Source organism: Leucoraja erinacea, chromosome 19 (assembly GCF_028641065.1).
Source record: "Leucoraja erinacea ecotype New England chromosome 19, Leri_hhj_1, whole genome shotgun sequence".
Classification (NCBI taxonomy): domain Eukaryota; kingdom Metazoa; phylum Chordata; class Chondrichthyes; order Rajiformes; family Rajidae; genus Leucoraja; species Leucoraja erinaceus.
In genome coordinates, this window is record NC_073395.1 from 14,251,831 (window position 1) to 14,279,425 (window position 27,595).

Consider the following 27,595-nt stretch of genomic DNA (forward strand, 5'->3'; position numbering starts at 1 on the left):
CCAGTTGTGCAGTAATTCAGCAGGTCTGGCCGTTTTGTGTCTGAAGAATTCTAACCCGAAATGTCATCTATCCATATTCTCCGGAGATGCTGAGTTACTATAGCGCTGTGTGCCTGATTTTTATATATAAACAACATCTGCAATTCCTTGCCTCTGAATTATACAGTAGCCAAGTTGAAAAGGTATATTAGATCATCTACAGCTTGATGCAACCCTTGCGGGAACGTTCTTGTTGGAAATGTGTATAAGTATCGAGTGTATTTCAATGGCATTGTCGGCGGATGACAAGAGACAACACCCTAATTGCACATTGCTTTGAGACAAGTGACTGCAGATGCTGGAATCTTTGTCAAGAAAACAAACGGCCGGAGGAACTCAGCGGGTCAGGCAGCATCCGTGGAGGGAAACGGTCATGTACTTATGAAGACCATAAACATGAAACAATTTTTTTTTAAAGCAAACACACGACCACTTCTGCTGGAAAACTATTCATCTTTTTCAGGCTGCAAACAGAGGGATTAACTCACTGCACAGCTGCACGGGCAGTCAAAATGCTAAGAGGTTTCTCGAGTTGGGAGGAATGTGGTGAGACTTTCCACACCCCGGGAGTCATCTTTCAGGCATTGAAGCAGACACTGAAGATCATTGGATTCAGCGTAGACACAAACTGCTGGAGTAACTCAGTGGGACAGGCAGCATCTCTAGAGAGAGGAATGGGTGTTGTTTCGGGACAAAGCCCTTCTTCAGACTGATGTCAGGGGAGTGGGAGGGACAGAGATAGAATGTAGTCGGAGACAGTAAGACTGGTGGGAGAACTGGGAAGGGGAGGGGATGGAGAGAGAGGGAAAGCACGGGCTATTTGAAGTTAGAAAGGTCAATGCTCATACCGCTGGGTTGTAAGCTGCCCAAGCGAAATATGAGGTGCTGTTCCTCCAATTTGCGCTGGGTCTCACACTGACAATGGAGGAGGCCCAGGACGGAAAGGTGAGATTGGGAATGGAAGGGGGATTAAAGTGCTGAGCAACTGGGAGATCAGGTAGTCTTCAGTGTACCAGCAAAGCCATTGGAAGAGAGAGCGCTTGAAAGATCAAAGCTAATGTTCGCTGTCCCAACAGCAGATTTACCTCATGTCCCATCTGATAAAATTCCTGTAGTGCCCCTTGGGGCAGAGGCATGATGTAAATGTAAAGTTTGTTGTGTTCAGCCAGAAAATCCTTTAAAAACATAACATGTAAAACACGAGGCAACCATCAATATGGTCAATACGACCTTCTGGAGATGTGTCTTTCCCAAGTGGTCATTGGAATGCGGAAATGCCTGTCCCAACGAGCCACTGAGCTGCATTGTGAGGAAGCTATAATTGTGATGCAGTGATTGCTACTGCTCCTGTAATCCAGACACTGATCGATGCTGCTTCAGTAACACAATTCATGAATAGGCAGGCGGCGCGACTCTGGCCAGCAGCGGCCTCTGCAGCCTGTCCGCGTTTTTATTATTTTTTGTCTGTGTTTTTATGTAGTTTTTGTTATTTTATGTTAGGGTGTGTGTGTGGGGGGATGGGGGTGGGGTGGGAAACTTTTGAATCTCTCCCTGCACTGGAGACCCGACCTTTTCTCGTCGGGTCTCAGGTGTCGTTGAGGCCGCAACGAGGAGCGGCCTCCAACGGGAAGAAGCCGGGGACTCTGGTGCCGACTCACCGTTGCCGTCGCGGAGCTGGCCGAGACCGGAGCGGGTGGAGCGGTGGAGGAGCGCTGCTGCTGCTGCTGCCGCTGCTGCCGCTGCTGCTGCTGCTGCTGCCGATGCCGCTGCTGCTGCTGATGCGAAGGCTGCTACTGCGGGTCTGCGGACGGCGGCACCTGGAGCCCGCGGATCCCTGGAGGGAGACCGCTTTTCGGGGCTCCTGCAACGGCGAATTCTCCCGCCTGTGTTGCGGGGTCGAAGAGCTCCTGGAGCGGGGCCCAACACCACTGCCCCGTGCGGCTGGAATGGCCGCGGGACTTTGCGAGCGCACGCCGGGGGCTCCAACACCAAGACCCGGTGTGCGACCTCGCACCACCCGGCGTGGCTTTAATGGCCGCGGGACAATCGCCATCGCCAGCCGGGGGCTTTGACTTTGACTCTGACATCGGGGGGGGGAGAGTGCAGTGGAGAGATAAGTTTTTTTGGCCTTCCATCACAGCTATGTGATGGATGTTTATGTAAAATGTAATTATGTTGTGTCTGGGGTCTATTTGTGTGTAATGTATGGCTGCAGAAACGGCATTTCGTTTGGACCTCCAGGGGTCCAAATGACAATTAAATTGACTCTTAACTCTTGACTCTTGAAGAAAACCTGCCGTTCTTGCCTTGTCTTGACTATATTTGCCTTTTCACTGTACCTCGGTACACATGACAATAGACTAAACTAGGCTATTGGACTCCAGGCTCAACATAGCAGAGTTTCTAATCCCCTCTGCTATGTACACTACTTGGTTCAAGAACAATTTGTGATGGCTAACTAATAGCAGTGATGCCAGATCCCAAAATATTAATAAAATGAAAAACTTACAGAATGGAGAAGATAATAAAGAAAGATAAGGTGGGGGGGGGCTTTGGTTTACTAATTGGCTTTGGTAAAATTGAGTGAGTGAGTGAGTGAGTGTGAGTGAGTGTGCATGTGTGCGAGTGCATCACTGGCCAGCACGGACCCAGTGGGCTGAAGGGACAGTTTCCGCGCTCTATCTCTAAACTCAACTAAAGATTGACGCAGGCCCACTGGGCTGTGTGGTCTGTTTTACACTCGCAACTTTTTCTCCCTTTCCTTAGAATAAGTTTTAAAGAGACTTTTGTTAGCAAGCGACCTTGCCAGAACGCCCCTTGTACATTGACGATCTATAAATGAAGAGCGAGGACCAGGTAGGAATCAATTTTCTGCCTGGACAGAGCTATTATTTTTGCAATAAGGAGAGACGACTCAATTAAATAAAGCCATGCTCACCCCCGCACCGGTCTTGCTTCTGAATCCATTAAACAATACATGGCATTCTGAATTAATTTCATCATCACTCAGGAGCAACTCCCAAATAAAAAAAAATATTCTGCAATGAAGCTCCATCCCCTCCAGCAAAGGGAGACAGTGTTTTTAAATAATTCCAACGTCTGACTGGTGCATTATAGTTATTGCCATGAACAGCCACATCGGTGACAAGTATCGACGGGCAATGAGGAAGAGTAGGTAACCTCTGACACCTCGATCAAGAGTTATATACCCAGCCACCTTGCGGGAAACTTGTAGGAAACAATGTTCACACTATTAATCAATGCAGGAGCAGTAGTAGACTACTAGACTAATGGAGGCACGTGGCGCAGCGGTAGGGTTGTTGCTTCACAGCGCTAGAGACCCGAGTTCGATCCCAACTACGGGTGCTGTCTGTACGATCTCCCTGTGACCGCATAGGTTTTCTCCAAGAGCTCCAGTTTCCTCCCACACTCCAAAGACGTACAGGTTTGTAGGTTGATTGGCTTGGTAAAATCGTAAATTGTCCCCAGTGTGTGGAGGACAGTGTTAGTGTGCGGAGATCGCTGGTCGACGCAGACTCAGTGGGCCGAAGGACCTGTTTCCGTGCAATATCTCTAAACTAAACTAAAAACCTCTCCAACATTCAATCCATGATGATTCAACCGTAAACTGAACTCTGCATTGCTGCTGAATTCCCGTAAAGCTTCCAGCCCCTGATTCAGAATCTACCTCTCACCTTAAAAATAGTCAGACTTTGCTTCCACCATCCTTTGAGGAAGAGAATTCCACAAACTCATGGGCTCTCTGAGAAGACATGTTGCCTCATCCCTCCTATTTTTTTTAAACAGTGACCCCTCATTCTTAGGTTCTCGCAAGAAGAAATCCCCTCTCTCTGTATCCTTCCACTGGTTAGTCAATGAAAATTTCCATGACCTGCTTCCAATAGTTTTACACACAGTAAATATAGACCCCAATAGCGTACACAGGGCCCCAACACTGAGTGCCCTATTAATTCAGTAGAGCTGCAGACAATATTTGTTTCATTCCATTGTTACACCACGTTAAAAAGGTTTGCTGTGTTCTGATTTCAGATCTGGTCTCTGCCATCTGTGTGGGAGTGCAGCTAGATGCCACAAAGGACACACACACACAGACACAGAGACACACAGAGAGACACAGAGAGACACAGAGAGACACAGAGAGTCACAGAGAGTCACAGAGAGTCACAGAGAGTCACAGAGAGTCACAGAGACACACAGAGAGACACAGAGAGACACAGAGACACACAGAGACACACAGAGACACACAGAGAGACACAGAGAGACACACACACACAACCACTGTTGAGGATGCCAATAAAGCTGTGCTCACTAACTCAGGAACCTTTGACCTGGAATTTTCAGTCAGAGACCACATATAGACAGGAACAAGCAAGCTACCCCTGCTCCAGTGTGGAAGCCATGCCCTGTGAATCGAGACCCGACTAACGAGGCCAACCTAACACCAGCAACGTTTTTGGAGGAAACACGGCCAGTGATGGCCTGCACCACTTCAATGCTTTCTCATTTGAGTCCACCTTAGTTCTTCTGACCAGTAACCCAAGACTGCTAAGGTCCCAAGCTAAAACCTCGACCGTGGCACAGAATAGGATTATAAACTGGAACAAAAACCATACAGACATTAACCAGCTGATCCATTGGCATCAGTTGCAGTGTGTTCGGTTATGAGGAGCTCATCTCTGCTCTCAATCGCACATAAGCGATAGGCATAATTAGGCCATTCAGCCCATCAAGTCAACTCCGGCATTCAATCACGGCAGATCTATCTTCCCCTCTCACCCCTACCCACCTGCCTTCTCCCCATAACCCCCGATACCCGTACTAATCTACCCGCATCCCCTCCTACACACGTGTGCAGCGAACCTTTGGGCTGTGGTGGCAGAGAACAAATAAACAAAATGTCCGGGCTGTGGAAACACAGACAGCGAGCATCACTTGCCTTTGAACGAGCCGGAGAAGAGGTAAATCCAGGTGAATGCTGGCACGAAGAGGATGGAGAGCGTGGCTGCGAGGAACTTCCTGCGCCCTCTGCAGATTCCCAGCATCCTGGGGGAAGGTTGGGGTGGGGCAGCAACGCTGATCCTAGGTGGGCAACATCACATCCTCAGTCACGTGCATGTTAGTCCCTGCAACCAAAATAGAAAGCATCACTCACTTACTGCCTTCACTCTGCACACATTTTCACCCTGTTGCAAACAGGTGTAGGGAGGAACTGCAGATGCTGGTTTGCACCAAAGATAGACACAAAATGCTGGAGTAACTCAGCAGGTCAGGCAACATCTCCAGAGAAAAGGAATGGTTGACGTTTCCGACCGGTAGTCTACTGAAGGGTCTTGACCCAAAACATCACCTATTCCTTTGTAGAATCTTGAGGTCCCACATCACCAGGTTTAGCATGATTTACTTTCCAACCAACCAAACTACACAAGCCAATCTCATCTCAGCAGCGGAACACTACAGACTACGTCTTGCACTACCATGGAATTATTTTTTCTAATTATGTTTTGCATTATGTCTTCTTTTTGCACAATCTTTCTTTTGACTGAACAGTACGAAGTTATAAAAAGTTGCATATAATGCCTGAAGAAGGGTCCTGACCCGAAATGTTTCCTTGTCATTTTGTCCAGGGATGCTGCTGAATCACTCCCAGCATTCTGTGTCTATCTTTTGTATAACGTGTTTTTCGGTTCTCCGAGACCATGTGCCTGTGACTTTGTTGCAAGATTTTTCATTGTATCCATATCACCCTGTGCTTGTGCCCATGACAATAAAGTCGACTCGACTTCAATTACCACTGCAATTTTATACGCCCACCTAGAACGACAACAAAACCTGTGTCCTTGGAAATCCTGGATAAATGGCCTTGAATTTGCCAATACAATGAGTAATATAACCTAGCGCTTCTATGCGTAGAACATCAAGTGCCATCTAGAAGTCCATCTAAAGTATGTGCACATAAATCCCTCTGTCTGTAATTTTAGATATTGCCTCAACAAAATCAATTCACTTTGGCACACATAATGACTCTTACAATCTTCCTTCCTCTTAGGCAATCCCTTGGGATAGAGTGGAAGCAATTTTTCCTCTAACTCGGTGGGTTAAGTGGTAGCTGATTTAGTTTAGTTTAGTTTTTGTCATGTGTACCGAGGTACAGTGAAAAGCTTTGTTTTGTTGCGTGCTATCCAGTCAGTGGAAAGACTATACACGATTACAATCGAGACATCCACAGTGTACAGATTACTGGATATAGGGAATAAAGTTTAGTGCAAGATAAAAGCCTCGTAAAGTTTGATTTGAGGGTCTCCAACGAAGTAGATGGTAGCTCAGGACCACTCTCTAGTTGTTGATCGGATAGTTCAGATGCCTGATAACAGCTGTGACAAAACTCTCCCTGAATCTGGAGGTGTATGTTTTCACACTTCTGTACCACTTGCCAGATGGGAGAGGGGAGAAGAGGGAGTGACCAGGGTGAGACTGGTCCTTGATTATGTTGGTGGCCTTGCCGAGGCAGCGTGAAGTGTAGATGGAGTCAATGGGAGGGAGGTTAGTTTGAGTGATGGTCTGGGCTGCGTCCACAATTCCCAGCAATTTCTTGCGGTCTTGGATGGAGCTGATCCCATACCATGCCATGATGCACCACGATAAAATGCTTTCTACGGCACATCTGAAGAAGTTGGTGAGGGTTGTTGGCGACATACCAAACCTCCTAAGCCAACTGAGGAAGTAAAGGCTTTCTTGGCCATTGCTTCAATATGGCTAGTCCAGGACAAGTTGCTATGATATTTACCACTAGAAACTTCAAAGTTTTCAACCATCTCTACTTCGGTGCCAGCAATGAGTATACGCACCGTTTTGCCTCCTGAAGTCGATCACTATCTCCTTTGTCTAGCTGACATTGGGAGAAAGGTTGTTCTCTTGACACCAGGTTACGAGGTTCTCAGTCTCTTTCCTGTACTCTGTCTGGTCATTATTTGACATTATCTGACCCACTACGGTGGCATCGTCTGTGATGTTGATGTGTGACCAAAAACTCGACAAAAGATTGGGAGCAAACAGATAATGGGGTTTGCAGTGGGGTAGTTTCCCTTCATTGTGTACACAGGGCTGCCAAGTGCGTCTAGACTCAGGTTCACAATACTCTCCTGAATACTCATAGGTAGACCACATCATACAGCACAGAATCAGGCCCTTTTTGGCTGACCATCAAGCATCCGTTTACATGTCCCGTTTCAATCTTCCCACATTCCCATCATCGCCTTGTCTACTTACTTACAGTCTGGGAGCAATTTGCTCACCAACCCACGTTTTTGGGACGAGTGACAAAACCAAGGCACCCAAAGGGAACCCACTCAGTCGCAGATAGAATGTGCAAACTCCACACAGACAGCACCAGAGATCAGGACTGAACCCCAGCTTGCCGGGACTAAGGCAACAGCTCTACTAAAAACAATGTCTCCACTCATCATTATTAATTGGATTCCCCTATTCTGAAACTGTTCCCTATGATTCTAGACACCTCTACGGTATGCACCTTGTCAATCCCGTTTTGAATCTTGCATCTGAGCAAAATCATCTCGTTCTTCTGTACTCCACTGAATTTAGCTTCAACATCATCAACCTTTCTTCATACCTCAATCTCTACATCTCATGAATCAACCTAGGCAATCTTCTCTGCATTGCCAACAATAGCAGCACTCCTTAAATGCTGAGACGAAGGCTCCACGCTGTACTCTTGGCCTGCTCAAGCCAGTGCCCTGTGAAGTTGCATCAAAACGTTATATTTTAACCCCCTTGCAATGTAGGCCAACAATTCCATTAGCATTTCCTAATTACTTTCTGATACAAAGCGAAACTCCCTTTAATGACCTGGCCACTACTGATCTTTCAATAACCCTGGTGCTGCATTTACATTATCGCTCCTGTGAGAGACTCTGAGGAAATTAAAGTGTCTTTTGAAAGACACGGAATCGGGCTAACGGGATCAATGGATACGGGAAGAAAGCAGCAACAGGCTACTGATTCTGGATGATCAGCCATGATCATATTGAATGGTGGGGCTGGCTCGATAGGCCACATGGCCTACTCCTGCATCTAATTTCAATGTTTCTATGAAATATTCGCGAGAACATTCGGCTTTCTCAGGAAGATGCAAGACCCTGAAGAGCAGCAGCTCCCCTCAGCCAATATACATCTGCAATTCAATCACTGTGATTGCTATTATTACTACAATCACTAGGATCTTACTCTGTGCAAATACGAAATAGAGCGGCCAATGCTATAGGAAGTGGTTACTTCAAAACTTAGTAAAAAGTGGCAGATGGTGGAAATCTGACACAAAAGTAGAAAATAGAGTCATACAGCGTCGAAACAGGCCCTTCGGCCCAACTTGCCCATGCTGACCAACATGTACCCATCTACACTAATCCCACCTGCCCGCATTTGCCCACTATCCCTCTAAACCTATCCTTTCTATGTACCTGTCTAAATGTTTCTTAAGCGTCGTAACAATACCTACCTCAGCTACCTCCTCTGGTAGCTTGTTCCATATACCCACTGCCCTTTATGTAAAAAAAAAGTACTCCTCGGGTTCCTATTAAATCCCCCCCACCCCCCCCCCCCCCCCCCCCCCCCCCCCCCCCCACCTTAAACCTATGTCCTCTGCTTCTCGATTCCTCTACTCTGGCAAACACGTGCATTTACCTGGTCAGTTCCTCTCATGATGTTGTATAAGAACAGCCCTCATCTCCCTATGCTCAAAGGAATAAAGTCTGCTCAACCTCTCCCTATAGCTCAGGCACTCAAGTCCTGGCGACATCCTCATAAATCCTCTCTACATCCTTTTCGACTTGACAATATCTTTCCTATAACATAGCATGGCGATAAAGTTGCCGCCTTACAGCACTGGAGACCCGGGTTCGATCCCGACTACGGGTGCTGTCTGTACGGAGTTTTACGTTCTCCCCGTGACCGCGTGGATTTTAACGAGATCTTTGGTTTCCTCTCATACTCCAAAGACACTTTGTAGGTTAATTGTCTTGATATGCCGGTAAGTGTAAATTGTCCCTAGTGAGTGTAGGTAAGATGGTGTTGGTCAGTGTGGACTCGGTGGGCTGGAGGGACTGGAGATTGTGCGCTGTATCTCGAAACCAATCTAAAACTACTCCACTGACTGCGAGGTTTGTTGAGAAACCCGATGGTCACAAGGGACATGAGTGCAAACCTTTACTTTAATTTTATTTTTAAATGTGGTTTACACCCAGAGTGGATGCAATTCCCAATCTTATCCTCGCTGGGCCAAAGGTTCCAGGTAAGTGTGAAAGGCTTTATATATTTTCAAATGACTCTAAACAAGCTGCAAGGCCCAGCGACCTCCAAATTAACTGAGAACTCGCACCTCAATAACACTCGGATGGATGTGGTTAAGCAGTAATTTAAAGCCATGCCAAAGGTGAGGGACGGTACAGCTAGAAAGGCAAGCAGGCTTAGTTTTCTTTCAAAGGGACCAGGGAAAATCTGTGAAACCACCATGTAATTGTTGCCAGGTGGATTTAGGCTCACTCCACTCAAGATATTTGCCATTTGACAAGGGGGTCAACATCAGATTGAAGAGCAGAGTTGGCCTGCGATCAGTCCCACAATCAGTAATTCAAAATCAGCAAATCAATAAGTACAAGATAAGGGCGACACAGTGGTGCCGCAGTAGAGTTGCTGCCTTACAGCGCCCGAGTCCCGGGTTTGATCCTGACTACGAGCGCTGTCTGAACGGCGTTTGCACGTTCTCCCCGTGACCTGTGTGGGATTTCTCCGGTTTCCTCCCACACTCAATAGACGTACAGGTTTGTAGGTTAATTGGCTTGGTAAAATTTAAATTGTCCCTAGCGTGTGTGTGTGTAGGATAGTGTTAGTGTGTGGGGATCGCTGGCCGGCGCGGACTCGGTGGGCTGAAGGGCATGTTTCCGTGCTGTATCTCTAAATTAAACTGAGATAAGAAATTACTGAATGGTTCAGAACAAACAGCAGACAGTGGAAGAAATGCCTTTGAAACCCCAATCATCCGGTACACTATCCCACACACTAGGAATAATTAACTATTTTACTGAAACCAATTAACCTCCAAACCTGCACGTCTTTGAAATGTGGGAGGAATTCGGAGCATCCGGAGAAAACCCATGCAGTCATGAGGAGAACCTACAAACTCAGTATGGACAGCACCCGTAGTCAGGATAGAACACGGGTCTCCGGCGCTGCAAGGCAGTAACTCTACCGCTGCGCCACCGTGCCACACCAACAAACCTAAGAGGAGAGTATTGATTTAGAATATCAAACTGCCAGAAGTGGGATTTGAACCCATGCCTCAAACTGCGACGTAAACACAGCGGTTTGGACCACTAGGCCATCCTGTCCAAGCCATCCTGTGAGTGTAGCTGACCACTGCCACTGGGAGAGACCCAGGCTGCCCTGAGATGAAGGAGGTCTCCCTGCGGAAGGATGGGAGAAGCAGGGTGGTCCAGGGATCAGATCACCAGCATCCTGGGGGAAGGGGAAGAGCTGCCTTCACGTTTCTCTCTCCACAGATGCTGCCTGCCCTGGTGATTACTTGAAGCAGTTTCTGCAAAATACCTTCATGCATGAAGCAAAGGACTCCTTTCCCAGTTCCCACTGCACACAGATCAACTTGCAGCTCCTGATTCATTCACTCACTTTTTCATAAATTGACCAGTGGTGGGAGCAGAATTAGGCCATTCGGCCCATCGTCTACTCTGCCGCTCAATCACAGCTGATCTATCTTTCCCTCTCAACCCTGTTCTCCTGCCTTCTCCCCATAACCCCTGATGCCCGTTCCAATCACCTGTACTAATTTTGGGACTGGTCGTGAATGGCAAGGCCGACATTTATTGCCGATCTCTACTTGCTCCTCAAGATGGCGGTGCAACTGAGCAGGTCGCTAATTTGGCTTCTTCTGAGGGCACGGCCAGTGGCAACCATTTGGGATGGATCTGGAACCACAGACCATGGAAGGATTTCCTCGCCTGAAGGTTATCAGTTAAATAATAATTATAATATGAAAGAATAAATGCAAGATAATTAACCAACTTTAAATTCCGCAATTGCCGCTGTGGCCATTGATCTGGTGCTTCTGGATCGATCGCCAAGTCTCTGGTTAACTGAACGGCTGCGTTACAATTGAAGTAACTAGGCTGGTCACAAAATTCCAAGTCTTCTTCCACATTTTCCCTCTCTATTAAGAGGGGAATGGGATAGCCTATGGGGACTGCCATTCCCCACTTCCAAACTATAGAAAAATAACTCTGGGAAAAAAAATCAAAATACTGAAAATACTTAGCAAACCAGGCAGCATCTGTGGAGAGAGAGAATGTCAGGTCTCGGATCCTTCTTCAATGCCTCCATCACTTCCCCCGATGTGGCAAATGGCCCAAGAATGAGCTGAGATATTGAGATGTCGCAGGTTGCAACAAGAGTCCACAGCCCAGTGGAATCATCAACTACTGTCAATAAATCTGGCAGATGTCACTGGATAACAGTCGGGAGGGAATTTAAGCCAATTTAACCTCTGGTCAGAGATCAACTCCACAAGGACCTACTAAATTACCTCAACAACTATAACTAGCTCATGGACACTGATTCTTTTGGCGAGATATTGCAATGACTGCCAATTCCTGAGAAAGTCCTCTTCCACCTCATGAATAGCCAGATCCCTGCCTGTTGACTGTCCTGCACTGTGCCTCGTTGGTCCATGTTACAGGGAAGGTCAGTGACATCCCTCTTGCCAGTGGAAAGGTGGAATGAAGCCAAACACCAACTCTTGATAATACAATCCATATGATATAGGTTCAAGGTGAAGTGGAAAAGATTTAATAGGAATCTGAGGGGTAACGTTTTCACACAAAGGGTGGTGGGTGTATGGAACAAGCTGCCAGAGGAAGTACTTGAGGCTGGGATTATCCCAATGTTTAAGAAACAGTTAGAGGTACATGGATAGGACAGGTATGGAGGGATATGGACCAAGCGCAGGCAGGTGGGACTAGTGTAGCTGGGCCATGTTGGCCAATGTGGGCAAGTTGGGCCAGAGGACCCATTTCCACACCATATCACTCTATGACTATAATCCCTCGACCATTCGCTGCTACAGATGTGCCCTCTCGGCAACCTGTTCATCTTGTGGTCATCATTCCACAAGGTAGGACGCAGAAGAATACAGCACAGGAAGGAGCAACTTTGGCCCACATTGTCTGTGCCAAGCATGATGCCAAGTTGGTGCAAAGGAACTTGGGGGTGCTGGTGCAGGCTTCTCAAAAAGGTCACAAATGGGAAAGCAAGCATGTTAGGTCAGGACGGACTGTGCTTCTGTTGGGGTAAGTTGAAGTAGACACCCCTTTCATCCCAGCAACCATACAAAATGCTTTCAGAGAGATAACACAACCAGGGAGGCGATGCTGCCCAATTCACCACAGGTGAGGTGTGTGATGTCTTCTTTCCCCAAAAGGGGCTATTTCCAAAGGAAGGAACTTGAAATCAAACCCTGGTTTAGCCTAACTTTATTCTTTAGACGCTTGAGTCTTGCCTTAAAGAATTGAGTTACAGCATTGTTAATTAACATAGGCAGATAGCTTTATTCCTTAATCCTAAATCCCAAGCCGAAGAAAAGTCTAAGTATTTAAGACTGCAATACCGATTGCTCTTAAAGAATAGCAAGGCAGCAAGAGATTAACTTCTGAAATTCAGCTGAAATCATCCAGGTCGACTCGACTGGGCACACTCTTGGCCATCAACCAAGCTGACAGACAATCATTTCTCCCCTTCAAAATAATACCTCCATGAAATTGTATTCTGCACTTGGTGATGGTGGAAATCTCTCTTACTTTTCTATAGTTGACAACCCGCTATTTCACAGCTCGGGAGACGTCGCAGATTAATATTCAAGGAAAAAGGAGAGAGAGGAGGGAGAGAAGGAACATTTAGCTTGGATGTGGAGGAGAAGGAGGAAGAGAGCACAAGGGGTACACACAAAATGCTGGAGTAACTCAGTGGGACAGGCAGCATCTCTGGAGAGAAGGGATGGGTGATGTTTCGGGTCGAGACCCTTCTTCAGACTCAGACTCAGTCTGAAGAAGGCTCTTGATGCGAAACGCCTCCCATTCCTTCTCTCCAGAGATGCTGCCTGTCCCGCCGAGTTACTCCAGCATTTTGTGTCTATCTTCGCAAGTAAGTATTTGCAGTTCTTTCCTACACATAGAGTGCAAGGGTATCGAGGGAGGTAAGGGAGAGGGAGAGGTGTTGCTATCTGCTAGCGAGCCATCCACAGTGTGCAGATACATGATAAAGGGAATAAAGTGAATAATGTTTAATGCAAGATAACGTCCAGTAAAGTCGGACAAATGATAGTTCGAGGGCCTCCAATGAGGTAGACAATAGCTCAGGAATGCTAACATTAAGCATTAATAAGGCATTCAACCACGGATCAATTACACTTTTCAGTTGTGTGAAAAGTCAACAACCCTAACTCAAATTACCTGCTTTTGCACAATATTCCTCAATGTCCCTTCCAAAGATTCAACCAAAATCTAATCTTTACAAGGAGGTCTCAGATTTCCACTCAAGCCTCTCCTGAATGAGCTGCGAATTTTAAGACAATACAATTCTCTAAAAGGCCAGCGCTAAAAATCCATTTCTCAATGACAAGAGAATAGTTAGAGAACAGTTTAGAGAATTGAATAGAGAACAGTTTCGGAATACTGTTCAGAAGATTATAGAGAGACCCCAGAGAAGCTGGTGCCAAACGGGAGAACGTACATCAGCTCGCAACATTGCTCAGTGTCAAGAGAGAAGAGAAAAATGTCTCCAGTTGAGAGATAAACCATAAACAGGAGCTCAGGGGAATAGAAGAAAGTCAAGAATTAAATCAGAAATTCCTGGATACCTTCATTATATCGAGTATTCCTTCAAGTTGCATTAGTCCTGGACATCGAGTGTGCCTAGCTGGGTAGGAGACAAGATGACTTAATTTGTCTAGTGGGAGTAAAATCACAACACAGTGGAATAATTTCCAACGATCATTGTTTCTAATGAAATGAAAAGCACTCCTCCCCACCATAATAATGTCTCTAACAGACTTAAACATTACCTCTCAGTTTAGTTTAGAGATACAGCAGAGAAACAGGCCATCGGCCCACCGAGTCCACACCAACAAGCTATCCCTGTACACCTACACTATCCTACACACACTGGGGACAATTTTACAATCCTACCAAGCCAATTAACCTGCATACCTGCACGTGTTTGGAATGTGGGAGGAAACAGGAGATTCTGGAGAAAACCCAAGGAGGTCACGGGGAGAACATACAAGCCCTGTACAAACAGCACCCGTAGTCAGGATCGATCCTGGGGGCCTGGCGCTGTGAAGCACCATCTTTACCGCTGCACCGCCGTTGACAATGCTGTTATCATGAAATGACTAGGAAGAACATTTTCATCTTTCCTTATAACTTGGAACCAAGCCATGATCGATATTAAAATCCTCTTTGTATTTAAAAACATTATCTGACCCGACACCCTTACCTATCAGGAAAGGACATGATAGACCAAGTCGATCATTGCCATACCAAGTGCCAACGTCGACCAGAGACCAGGATAGGACAGGACTGGTGCTGCTTGCCACCAAAGTTGTGATGATATGTCAAGTCAATCAAGTTGAGGTTATTGTCGAAAAGATAAGACACAAAATGCTAGTTATTGTCAGATGCACAAGCACAGTGAGGTGCAGGCACAATGAAAACCTTGCTGTTTGCAGCAGCTTCGTGGGAACATAGACTCAGACAACTCACAAAAACAAATTATATCCTTGCCTCCTTCATGACTCAAATTGGTTGATGGGCATAGAACCACCTCCGTTTATTTGAAAAGTGGGAAATATGGTAGCCAATTTGAGTGGAAGCATGTCCTATAAGCAGCAATTTGATGAGAATCAGTCTCGTTTTGTAATGACAGACTACTGGACCAAATACTGACTCTGGTGCTTAGGTTTTGACGAGTGGGGGGGTGGGGTTGGGGGGGGGGGGGGGGGGGGGGGGGGGGGAGCCTTTATACAAACCTGGAGCCTTTATATAAACCTGAGGGCAATGGGACTTGATCTAGTGCAGAGGGTTCACAACCTTTTTCATCCCGTTTACCCCTGGCAACTTTAATAGCAAATAACAATGTCATTTCACTTATGAACAGCTAATGATGAACAGATACTGGTATACCAGAACCAAACACAGCCACTCAGTGAGAAAAAATATGTACAAATCCAGAATCAACAAATTTACCCCCTGGGTAAACATAGAAAATAGGTGCAGGAGTAGGCCATTCGACCCTTCGAGCCTGCACCGCCATTCAATATGATCATGGCTGATCATGTAACTCAGTATCCTGTACCTGCCTTCTCTCCATACCCCCTGATCCCTTTAGCCACAAGGGCCACATCTAACTCCCTCTTAAATATAGCCAATGAACTAGCCTCAACTACCTTTTGTGGCAGAGAATTCCAGAGATTCACCACTCTATGTTTCACACTCTGCAACGTTTCACAACAAAATGGGTAGGTGAAATTTAATAATGAGCACATACTGTTCACTCACGAGAAGTGGCACTGCTGGATTCCCAGAGGCAGGGCAGCAAACTGCACACACATTTTGCAGGCAATACAGCGCTTCCTTGAAATAAGAAGTGCCCCTCCCTCAACATCTTGCTGGTCACACAGCTGGAAGCCCAACATCTGGGTGTCTGCCTTAATGCCACTGAGTTACAGTGTGTAGGTGAGCAGTAAAATCTTGCGGGGGGTGGGGGGGGAGAGGGAGGTCAAGACAAACATGGGGATAATTGAAATGGGTGTTTGATAGCTGGCTGGCACGTACTCGGTGGGCTGAAGGGCCTACTTGTTTGCTGGGTGGTATTTCAGGATTTTACCCAATTAGTATCCACAGCAGCAGAACTGTCCCTGACTGCAGATAGACACAAAAAGCTTGAGTAACTCCGCGGGTCAGGCAGCATCTCTGGAGAAAAAGAATTGGTGACGTTACGGGTCGAAAACCTTCTTCAGACTGAGAGTCAGGGGAAAGGGAAATGAGATAAAGACAGTGAAATAGAACAAATAAATGAAAGATATGCAGAAAAAGTAAGGATGATAAATGAAACAGGCCTTTGTTACCTGTAGACTTAGGTGAAAATGAGTTATAGATAATGAGACTTAACAAGATGACTTTGAAGTCCGCACAATGACTTGGTTGGGGGAGGGACGGAGAGAGAGGGGATGCAAGGGTTATTTGAAGTTAGAGAATTCAATATTCATACTGTGTAGGAAGGAACTGCAGATGATAGTTTAAACTGAAGATAGCCACAAAATGCTGGAGTAACTCAGCGGGACAGACAGCATCTCGGGAGAAAAGAAATAGGTGACGTTTCAGGTCCCCTTCTTCAGACTTCGGAGTCAGGGTAGAGGGAGTCTAGAGATATGGAAGGGTAAGGTGTGAACATGACAGGAAGAGATAAGCAGGAGGTGGAGGGGGTGTCGCATACGCAGAGCTTCATCATTCACTTACAACTTCTTCATTTGCTGATTGAGTGCACTTTAAACCCTCATTGTGCTGCCTTTCAGATTATCAACCTCACATCTGGCTAATACCCCACTGAGTGTATAAAATCAAGAGAGGAAGAGATTGGGTAGATGCACAGTCTCTTGCCCAGAGTAGGGGAATCGAGGACCAGAGGATATAGGTTTAAGGTGAAGGGGAAAATATTTGATAGGAATCTGAGGGGTGACTTTTTCAGACAAAGGGTGGTGGGTGTATGGAACAAGCTGCCAGTGGAGGTAGTTGAGGTTGGGACTATCTTAACATTTAAGAAACAGTTAGACAGGTACATGTACAGGTCAGGTTTGGAGGGATATGGACCAAACACAGGCAGGTGGGACTAGCATAGCTGGGACATGTTGGCTGGTGTGGGCAAGTTGGGCTGAAGGGCCAGTTTCAACACCGTATCACTCTATGAGTCTTCGAGTCCATGAGACTATGAGTGGGCCGAGCACTCTCCCAGAGATTTGATGGTCATCAAGTTCCAACTGTAGTGATAAAAAATCAAAGCCTGCTTTACGAGTCTGAGCAAAGCAAAGACAAGAAGTCTCCTCGCAAGGCTTTGTACTTCAGTCACACAAATCAAAGGCAGTTTCTTCCAAGACCAGGTGCCTCCCAAGCTGGATTGCCCAATTATCCCATGGAATGGAACATGTTATTTTTCTTTCACTGCAGAGAAGACGATTCGCCTGTTGTGTCTGCTGAATGACACAATATTCAGGTCTCACATTACTCTTGCACGCTGTAGCCAATGGTTTCCCTTTCCCTTTACTGGTCTGAAGGGTCTTGACCCGAAACGTCACCCATTCCTTCTCTCCAGAGATGCCGCCTGTCCCGCTGGGTTACTCCAACATTTTGCGTCTATCTTCGGTTTAAACCAGCATCTGGAGTTCCTTCCTACACACCGGGTCAGTGGTCATGGAGAGAATGGGTAATGATTAAACAGTGGCTTAAGTCTACACATTCTTTTGGGTGTGTTACTGTGGTAAAGCTTTGGCCTCACAAGAAAGTATTCACACTAGTTCATCAACCCTCAAGATTTCTCAGCCACCTCAACGCTAAGGGATACTTAAAAAACCAAAACGCAATTCTTTTCAGTAAGTTCACCAGCACAGCATGTCAAAATAAACTCCCCAACCCTCTCTTCAGGTGTTCGATCTCAAGCGTACTTTGTATGACGTAACCCCATGGGGCCAGAGTGCTGGAACAGATCACTTACATTTCTGGCAATTTTACCCTTTTGAAAAGCGCTGCAAAAATGTATTACAGTAAGGCGGATATTTGCTGGTATAGGCTCCAACAATAACCACACTGCTCACTGAACAGATAAGTCACACACAAACACACACGTTTTACTAACACGACACACAACACTGAACTGAGAGGAAACATAGAAAAATAGATGCAGTAGTAGGCCCTTCGAGCCAGCACCGCCATTTAATATGATCATGGCTGATCATCTAAAATCAGTACCCCGATCCTGCTTTTTCCCCCATATCCCACCATTCCTTTAGCCCCAAGAGCTAAATCTGACTCTCTCTTGAAAGGAGCAGCTGAGCTCCTTGCAAAGGATAAAACTGAGAGGTAAACATTGTGCCCGATGGTTACATTGCCCTGGTTCACACAAAGCCAGCGAATTATGGACTACACAAGATACTGAGAGCGTTGAACGCAAGTAAAAGACATTATCAGACACTGTCTGATGTATACGAGACTAGACTCACCATTTCAGTTGTGATTTCAGTGGTGTTTGGGAATGAGCTACAAATGCTGGCTAATCGGTGACACTTACATCCCACAAATGAACAAGGAATTATATGCAGTCAATAAAGGGGACATAATCCAGCCATTATCAGACTAGGCCAAGCACAAACCGCCATCGGCTTTGCACCCTAATTGTACGTCAAGTCAACCTCACAAAAAAGTTGTCCTATGAACTCCGGTGTAAAGTTTCTCTACTCCTCCCACACATTTCCCTGTAACAGCGAGTCACTTCACCTTGGAAGGGAGATAACTATCTTAAAAACATTGGCTAGAAATCTCCTTGGAGATTGCCCCAAAAAGCTTATAGAAAAGTGAATTTTCTTATTTCAGGGATTGGTTTCCCAGGAGCAAAGGAGATTGAGGAGCAACCTGATAAAAGTAATTAAAGTTACCAGGCATAGATAGGGCAGATAGTTAAAAACCATTTCCCTGCAATTTTGGGTAACAAAAACACGAGGGCTCAGGTTTAAGATGTAAGAAAGTAGTTGTAAAGGATAAGTTTTTTGTCCTGTGGTTTACATAGTGGTTGATATCTGGAACTTCTCCCAAGCTGTCTCCACCTAACCATTTTATTTTCATTATGTTTCCACCTATCTCCATTTCCCTCTGTCTCTGAACTCACCCCCTCTCTGTTCCCCACTGCACCACCCGCCCATCATCCCACCCACTAAAGATAAGACACAAAATGCTGGAGTAACTCAGCGGGAAAAGCAGCATCTCTGGAGAGAAGGAAGGGGTGGCATTTTGGGCCGGGGCCCTTCTTCAGACTCCATACTCATACCTCCGAGTTGTAAGTCCCTGACTGCACTCCAGCAGCATCTCTGGAGAGAAGGAATGAGTGACGTTTCATCTCGAGACCCTCCTTCAGGGGTGAGGGAGAAACTAGAGATATGGAAGGGCACAAAGATCATGCAATGTGCGAAGAGGACAGATCAAAGCAGACGCTGATCAGGGAATGGTTCATTATTGGCCGAGGCGAAAGTGACAACGAGGCATACACACAGTAAAATTAATCAGTACAGTGAAACTAAGAGGAGAACTAGGGTGGGGAGAGACGGCGAGATAGGGCAAGCAAGGGTTACTTGAAATTGGAGAAATCAGTATTCATAGAAACATAGAAAATAGGTGCAGGAGTAGGCCATTCGGCCTTTGAGCCTGCACCGCCATTCAATATGATCATGGCTGATCATCTGATTCATACCGCTGGGTTGTAAGCTTCCCAAACAAATGACATACCCCTCCATAATTCTAGTTTCCCTTTCCCTTGACTCTGTCTGAAGGATCTCAACCTGAAACATCACCAGTCAGTCAACTGATTTACAGCACTGGGACTTTGCTCCCACACTACCCACACTCACATTTGCCAATGCTGGTTGAAGCCATTGTTATCTCCACCAGTCCCGCCTGGACAAACTCCCTCGTCTCAAGCTAATCTCCAATACTTGTCTGATGTGAAAACACAACTATTCAGTGAAATGAAAATTGAAATTAATGCAGGAAAGTGGTGCTGAGAACTGCCAAGACCTGAATAAGTGGTGAAGGCACAAGGGGGCAAGTCGTGTACTCCTGCTTCTAATGCTCCAAAATGAAAAATATCGATAGGCTTCTATAATTGTGAAGCCTGTGGGCAACATTGCACAGAACAATAATTACATTCCTGGAGATAATGGGCAGCAACCGTGTTTCCTTGGCTGGGTGTGTTGAAATAGTCGAAGGAAGCATCAATAGAAACATAGGTGCAGGAGCAGGCCATTCGGCCCTTCGAGCCATTCAGTATGATCAGTCCCATGCTCCTGCTTTCTCCCCACATTCCTTGTGAATTATTTCTCCCCACATTATTTCCAAGCTATATCCAGCTCTCTAAATGCACAAATTGTAAGCTTGCCTTGTCCCAATGAGTTCGAGATTGGCCGCACATTTTTGGGGGGAGGGGGATGACAACTTTACAGGGGGGGGGGGGGGGGGGGGGGGTTTGAAGAGCGCTCTCATAATTTTGTCTTGGTTAAAGGAGGTACGGGAACTCTAGTTGCGGAAAATTAGTGGTGGACCTGGAATAGATGAATCTTTGAATAATGAGGGGATTGAAGACTGTGAGGAGTTGACAATTTCCCTCCTGGGATAAAGGAAGTTCTATCGTATCGTATTGTACAAGACCTGGTCAAGCTACAGTACTGAAGGGTGGGCCAGGTAGCCTGTCCCCGCAGTTATTCTCTTGGGTTCATGGCCATTGAATTTTACAGTATTCCTGCCTAATGAACCGACCGCTTGGTCATTTTGTAGCTGCTGACTTTCCACACAGTCACAATTCAATCACTGGAAAGCAAAAAACAAACTCACAGAGTCTTTAATTTGGATACACAATTACGGTCATGAAATGGACACACGCAACAACCTCTATTTAGAGAGCCAGCTCATGACACAAGAGGTCACCAAGTAACAATAATGGGCAGTGTAATCCAAAAGTCACCTTCTCACGAAACCTTTGTGGTTTAGAGGTACATCTGTGGAAAAGCACCCCTTTCTTGGTTTACATGCATCAGTCACACCACCTCCTCTATATCGGATAACTTGCGTCAGGCACCTCAATAGATGCAGGCCATGCATCTCCAGAATCAATAAAAGGCAAGAATTGACAAATTTCCGGAGTTTTTCCCCTCACGAGTTCAAATTCACAAAAGCAGATTGGCGGTTGGAAGAGTTGGTCGACTACATGCGGGGTAATGATTCAACTAGCCAAACACACCAACAACCATGGGCTGCAAGGTGGCGCAGCGGTAGAGTTGCTGCCTTACAGCACCAGGGACCCAGGTTCGATCCTGACCACGGGTGCTGTCTGTACGGAGTTTGTACATTCTCCCCGTGACCTGCGTGGGTTTTCTCCAGGTGTGCTCCAGTTTCTACCCAGGCTATAAAAACGTACAGGTTTGTAGGTTAATTGACTTTGGTAAAAGTATAAATTGCCCCTCGTTCGTGTAGGATGGTGTTAGTGTGCAATGATCGCTGTTCAGCATGGACTCGGTGGTCCGAAGGTCCTATTTCCACGCTGTAGCTCTAAACTAAACTCTAAACACATGTTAACATTTAACTTTCTTTACAAATACTCGATACAATACGATACAATAGAACTTTATTTATCCCAGGAGGGAAATTGATCTGTCAACAGTCATAAAAATCACAAAATCCATGAAAGATGAAGAGAACCAACAACACTGGGTCTTATTTGAGTATACCAATTCTCAGTAGTTCTTCTTGGTAAAATATTAACTAGTTTGCAACTTCTGCGCGAGACGAAAAGTTCAACTTGATACGTTTCAGTGACTATTTTTGTCAGCTGTAGAGTTTGCGTTCCAAACTCTCTTTCTTTTGGGAGTTCCAGACACGCAGTCTTTCAAGGCTCCAAATAACATTCATTGATTTGAAAAGAGCAGGCTGATAAATTGCTCTTCAATAGTAACCAGAGTTTCATGAATTTAAAGAAAGGGTCGTTAAATTCAATAAACGATGCCGCCATCAGCGACATCCAAGCGAGACATCCGCATGGTACAAATTCCACTTTCTATCACTGGCTGGGCTTCCATAAGCAAACTGCCCAGCAGCTCACCATCACAGTTAGATATTGGATGCCGGTGTACCACCACCTCAATGAAGCCGGCCCCATTTTCCTTGCTAGTGTGAATGGCCTGCGCCTTATAGAGCTGATCAGGCCGCATTTGGAGTAATTTTGGGCACCATTTCCAAGGAAGGATGTGCTGGCTCTGGAGAGGGTCCAGGGGAGGTTTACAAGAATGATCCCAGGAATGAATGGGTTAACATATGTCGAGCATTTGATGACACTGGACCTGTACTCGCTGGAGTTTAGAAGAATGAGGGTGGGGGGGGTGGGATGTCATTGTAACGTACAGAATAGTGAAAGGTTTGATTCTACCAGTGGGAGAATCTAGGACTGGATTTCATAGCCTCAGGATTAAAGGACATTCTTTTAGGAAGGAGATGAGTAGGAATTTCTTTAGTCAGAGGGTGGTGAATCTGTGGAATTATTTGACACAGAAAGTTGTGGAGGTCAAGTCAATGGATGTTTTTAAGGCAGTGATAATCTTGAATAGTACAGGCGTCATGGATTTTGGGGAGAAGGCGGAAGAATGTGTTAGGAGGGAGTGATAGATCAGCCATGATTGAATGGCGGAGTCAAGTTGATGGGCCAAATGGCCTAATTCTATTCCTATCACTTATGACCTTATGACACAGGGGTGTGTGTAGAAACCTTTTATTCTCAAGCTAAAAAATTAATTCACAAACGATAGATGCAAAATGTTGGAGTAAATCAGCGGGACAGGCAGCATCTCTGGAAGGAAGGAATGGTGATGTTTTGGGTCAAGACCCTTCTTCAGACAGAGTCAGGAGAGAGGGAGACTAGAGATATGGAAGGATAAGTTGTGAAAACAAAAACATGAAAGCAGATGGTGATTAAGGTAAAGTAGAATGGTTCATTCTTAGCTGAAGGGAAGCTGTCAACGAGGCAGTTATCAGTAAGATTAATCAGGAGGTATCTCCTCCAGCATTACTGCAAACAGATTAACCCTGTACTAACATCTCTTTACTGTTGAGCGAACCTACCATGTGGAAAAAAAGGACAAAGTGCTGGAGTAACTGAACAGGTCCAATAGCATCTCTGGAAAAAATGGATGTGACATTTCGGGTTGGGGACCCTTCTTCAGACTACTTCTATTCCTGTTCAAAGTAGTACTAGAGCTTTTCTCATGATCAAAGGGCAGATTTAGCTGTGGTTCAACATCTCAGAAGGATTGACCTCGGACCTCCAAAGATGCCGCACCGTCTCGTGAATATTGGGCTCTGGACCTCATTCTCTCCAGTCGTATTTCGAGTGGGACTTCAACCCACTATCTCTGTCAGAGGTCAGAGTGCTACCCACTGAGCCACAGCTGGCATTGATCTTACAAGATACGCCAGGCTTACAGGGTGGGACTGGGGTAGATGCGACATGTTGGCCTGTGAGGGAAGTTGGGCCATAGGGGCCTGTTTTCCACGCTGTACGACTACGAGTCTGAAGACGACCTACATCTCTGCTACTCCCTGTAAATCCGAGTGCACACTTGAAAGTTGTCCCTCCTGATACACGACTCTCTTGCCCATCTCTCCTCAATAACCGTGTACATTGGGATGAGCACCACCTCTGTGAGAATACTGCGAATGTCAAGCCAAAAGCCAGTATTGGGGACAGTGAGCAATAGGGACAGTAACCCTCCCAGTGTCACCAACCCCATCAAAGTGAGGTCCAGCAAGATATTGAGTAAAGCCCAAACACACAACAGTGCTTCCCTACACAACCTGTAATATTCTCTCATTTTCCACACAAATCACATTTCAACTTACACGATTGGACATTAGACTTTACTTTAGGGATATTGTGTGCAAACAGGCCATTCGGCCACTGAGTCCGTGCTGACCAGCGATCACCCCACACACAAATGCTATCCTACACACTCGGGACAATGTTACCAAAGCCAATTAACTTACAAACCCGTACATCTTTGGAGTGTGGAAGGAAACCGGAGCACCCGGAGAAAGCCCATGCAGTCACGGGGAGAACGAGCAAACTCCGCACAGACAGCACCTGTAGTCAGGAATGAAACCCGGGTCTCTGGTGCCGTAAGGCAGCAACTCTACCACTGCTTCACTGCCTCGCACAAGGGCTTCAACATTTATCGAATATTGTTAAATTCGATTTTTTTCTGCTCATTGATCCACTAAATAATAACATAGTCTCTCCATATAATAACAATTTCAAAATTACCAACTACAAACACTAGCACTCCTCAGGGAATCCCTCTATATTAGCCTGTTTCTAAGGGCCTTCTGTAAATAGCAACTTCGCGTAGACAGTGGTGAAAAAAGCTTGCCGAATTAAAACATTTTCCTAAACCAACCTGCCCCAATTTTTGCAAATGAATGGAAAGAGAATTCACAATAGCTTTGTAGTGAGCTGGGTAGAACATGATTACCTGGAAACAACCTGCTCCCCCAGAGCTCACATCAGGCCTGACTGAATCCTACAGATTGAGATGCGAGCTTGAAGCAAAGCTTAATGTCCAAGCACGTCAGCAACACTGGCTGCACATGCCTTGCACCTCCCTACCAACAAGAGGACACACTGAGTTATATCAAGGGCAGAAATTTGGAGCAGCACCGGCTGGCTACTAGAGGTCCTGAGTGAATCTGAGCCACATTTTTACAAGTGAACGATTGCTGATAATGTCAAAAGTGAATTCGGCCATTCAGCCCATCAAGATTACTCCGCCATTCAATCATGGCCGATCTATCTCTCCCTCCTAACCCCATTCTCCTGCCTTCTCCCCATAACCTCTGACACCGGTCCTAATCAAGAATCTGTCTTTCTATCTCTGCCTTCAAAATCTCCACTGACTTGGCCACCTCAGCCTTCTGTGGCAAAGAATTCCATAGATTCACCACCCTCTGAATGAAGCCATTTTGGCAATAATCGGCAAGGCAGCAAAACCACAGCCCGCTGGCGGCAAACAGGCTATTCAGAACGCTTCTCGTAGTACTGGGACTAAAGGACGCACTGTGTACGACACACACGCACGCGGTGAGAAATTGGGGACATTTTCCCGGACACTCGACAGAACGCAGCACACAAAGCCACGGAGAATCACAAAGGTTTTACACCTTACAGCCACACCGCAAGAAATGGTGGACCATCCACATCAAATAAATAACAGCCAGCTAGGCAGGATGCTTACAACCTTAATTACATTCTAATATCCTGAAATCTATCGATCTCTGGTTTAAGTGCAATGCGTGAGGTTCCCAACGGAAGAGAATTCTGAACATTTACCACTCCATATCTCAGTCCTGAAGATCCATTAAAAAACAAAAACAACTCAAATAAATTTTATAGCAACTGGTTAAATTGCTGCATCCCAGTTCCAGCAACTCGGGTTCGATCCTGACCTCAGGTGCTATCTACGTGGACTTGGCACATTTACATGGATCTCCTACCATTTTCTTGGCTACCATCTGACCTGCTGAGTTACTCCAGCTTTTTGTGTCTATCCCACCCATGATACAGTGGTATCACATGTCTTAATAGAGCCAGTCATGGCGCAGAGACAGTCCCTTCTGCCCAACACATCCAGGCTGACCAAGATGTGTAGGAAGGAACGGGGGATGCTGGTTTAAACCAAAGATAGACGGAAGCTTCTCTCCAGAGATGCTGCCTGTCCCGCTGAGTAACACCAACATTTTGTGCCATGCTGACCAAGATGTCCATCTATGCCAGTCTGAATTGCCTGTGTTTATAGAAAGAGCCAAGGTGATCACGTGTGGGTGGATAAAATGGACCATTACGGTGCCAATGGTCTCCTCTCCGAGGTCGTGACCTCTGTTGGTCCGGTAAACCGGAAAATCCAGAAAGGCTCTGGAACCAAGGGTGCCGTAAAACCGGTGGTGGACCTGTACCTCTGTCGCTCCAGCAGTGCCATAGCAGAAGAGATGGCATTGTTCTACAATGAATCCCATTCCCCTTGTCTACACAAATTGTTCGTTGCTGTGCGGGGCACCGGAGGTCGATGGGAGACAGAACAGAAGGAGCAACAAAATAAACTGGAAATTATGTTCTGAGAAATGTCAAGTAGTGCTGCTAGACTGAACAGCCTAAATGTGGCAAAAGGCTCAATGTTCTCACACTATCAGTTTTTAATTTGAGACGATTCACATCTGCTTACTCCAATACCCACAATTACACATATATTTATTTTTTACATGCCAGGAGTGAAGGTTCAAAACAACAAGCTACTCCAGCTAACTGCAGATCACATCATTAGAAATCTGCCTCCATAGTTCCACGCTTGTGTTTTTCCATTATTATAACTTAAAGCCTTTGTAAAAATCCCATCAACAATGGCAATTAAAAACCCATTGATAACACAGCCCAGTTAACGCGTTTGTTGCCCAGAGCAAAAGCTTTATTTAAAGTCGATAATTTTTTTGCAGATGCATTACGGAAATAGGCCTTCCAAACCCTCGGAGTCTGTGCCGTCCATCAATCATATCATATCGTCTTTGTGTAGGAAAGAGCTGCAGATGCTGGTTTAAATCGAAGGTAGATACAAAATCCTTCTCTTTAGGGATGCTGTCTGTCCCACTGAGTTACTCCAGCATTTTGTGTCTCTCTGCAGTTCCTTCCTACACAACACTAATTTTAATTCTATTTTGTTTTCCAACATTCCCAATTAACTTGGCCAAGTTAATATACAAGGAATTTGCCTTGGTGCTCCGCTCACAACAGGACATATAGTAACAATTAAGAATGGCGCATAAAACATTAATAATAAAACATTACTGTTTAAATATGTGAACGAAATAAAATACCAGAACAAAGTGAGGCTACAAATTTTTCATGATTAAATAGAGCTACTACTCGCGGGGAAAAAAAACTGTTTTTATGTCTGGCTATGGCGGCTTTGACAGTCCGGAGTCACCTTCCAGAGGGAAGTGCTTCAAAGAGTTTGTGGCCAGGGTGAGAGGGATCAGAGATGATCTTACCCGCTCGTTTCCTGGCTCTTGCAGTGTACAGTTCTTCAATGGGGTGGGGGGGGAGGGTTGCAGCCAACAACCTTCTCAGCTGATCAGACGATTCGCTGCAGCCTCTGGATGTCGTGCCCGAGCCAAACCAGACCATGATGGAGAAGTTGAGGATAGATTCTACGATGGCGGTATAGAATTGGACAATCATTGCCCGTGGCAGATTGTGTTTCCTCAGCTGCCGTTGGAAGTGCATCTCCTGTTTGGCCTTTTTGACTGTGTAGTCGATGGTGACCCCCCCCATTTCAGGTCCTTGGAGATGATGGTTCCAAGGAGCTTAAAAGACTCCACAGCTGTGACTGTGGTGTTGTTGATGGTGAGTGGGGGGGAAGGAGAGGGGGAGCTCTCCTAAAGTCTACAATAAATTCCACTGTCAGAGGAAGAAACGGCATAAGTAGCAACAAAGGACGTAAAAGCCAAGCGACCCATGGTGAGGTCGTGGCCCGAGTTGCCAGCGTAGATTCGGATATCCATAAGGTTCCTGGTTAAATGTGTAGGAGGGAACTGCAGATTTTGGTACACAC

The 27,595-nt window shown here is 45.9% G+C and overlaps 1 protein-coding gene across 3 annotated transcripts in view; it reads right to left on the reverse strand.

The window, feature by feature from the left end:
* large1 (LARGE xylosyl- and glucuronyltransferase 1) overlaps positions 1-27,595 on the reverse strand; it is a 292,835-nt gene that overhangs the window by 186,247 nt on the left and 78,993 nt on the right. For all 3 annotated transcript variants that reach the window (XR_008725023.1, XM_055650357.1, XM_055650358.1), the window contains exon 2: positions 4,997-5,183. Coding sequence is in view for 2 of the 3 variants with exons in the window: in XM_055650357.1 (XP_055506332.1) it covers positions 4,997-5,102 (106 nt within the window). In the remaining variant the exon portion in view is untranslated. The remainder of the gene's footprint in view (positions 1-4,996; positions 5,184-27,595) is intronic.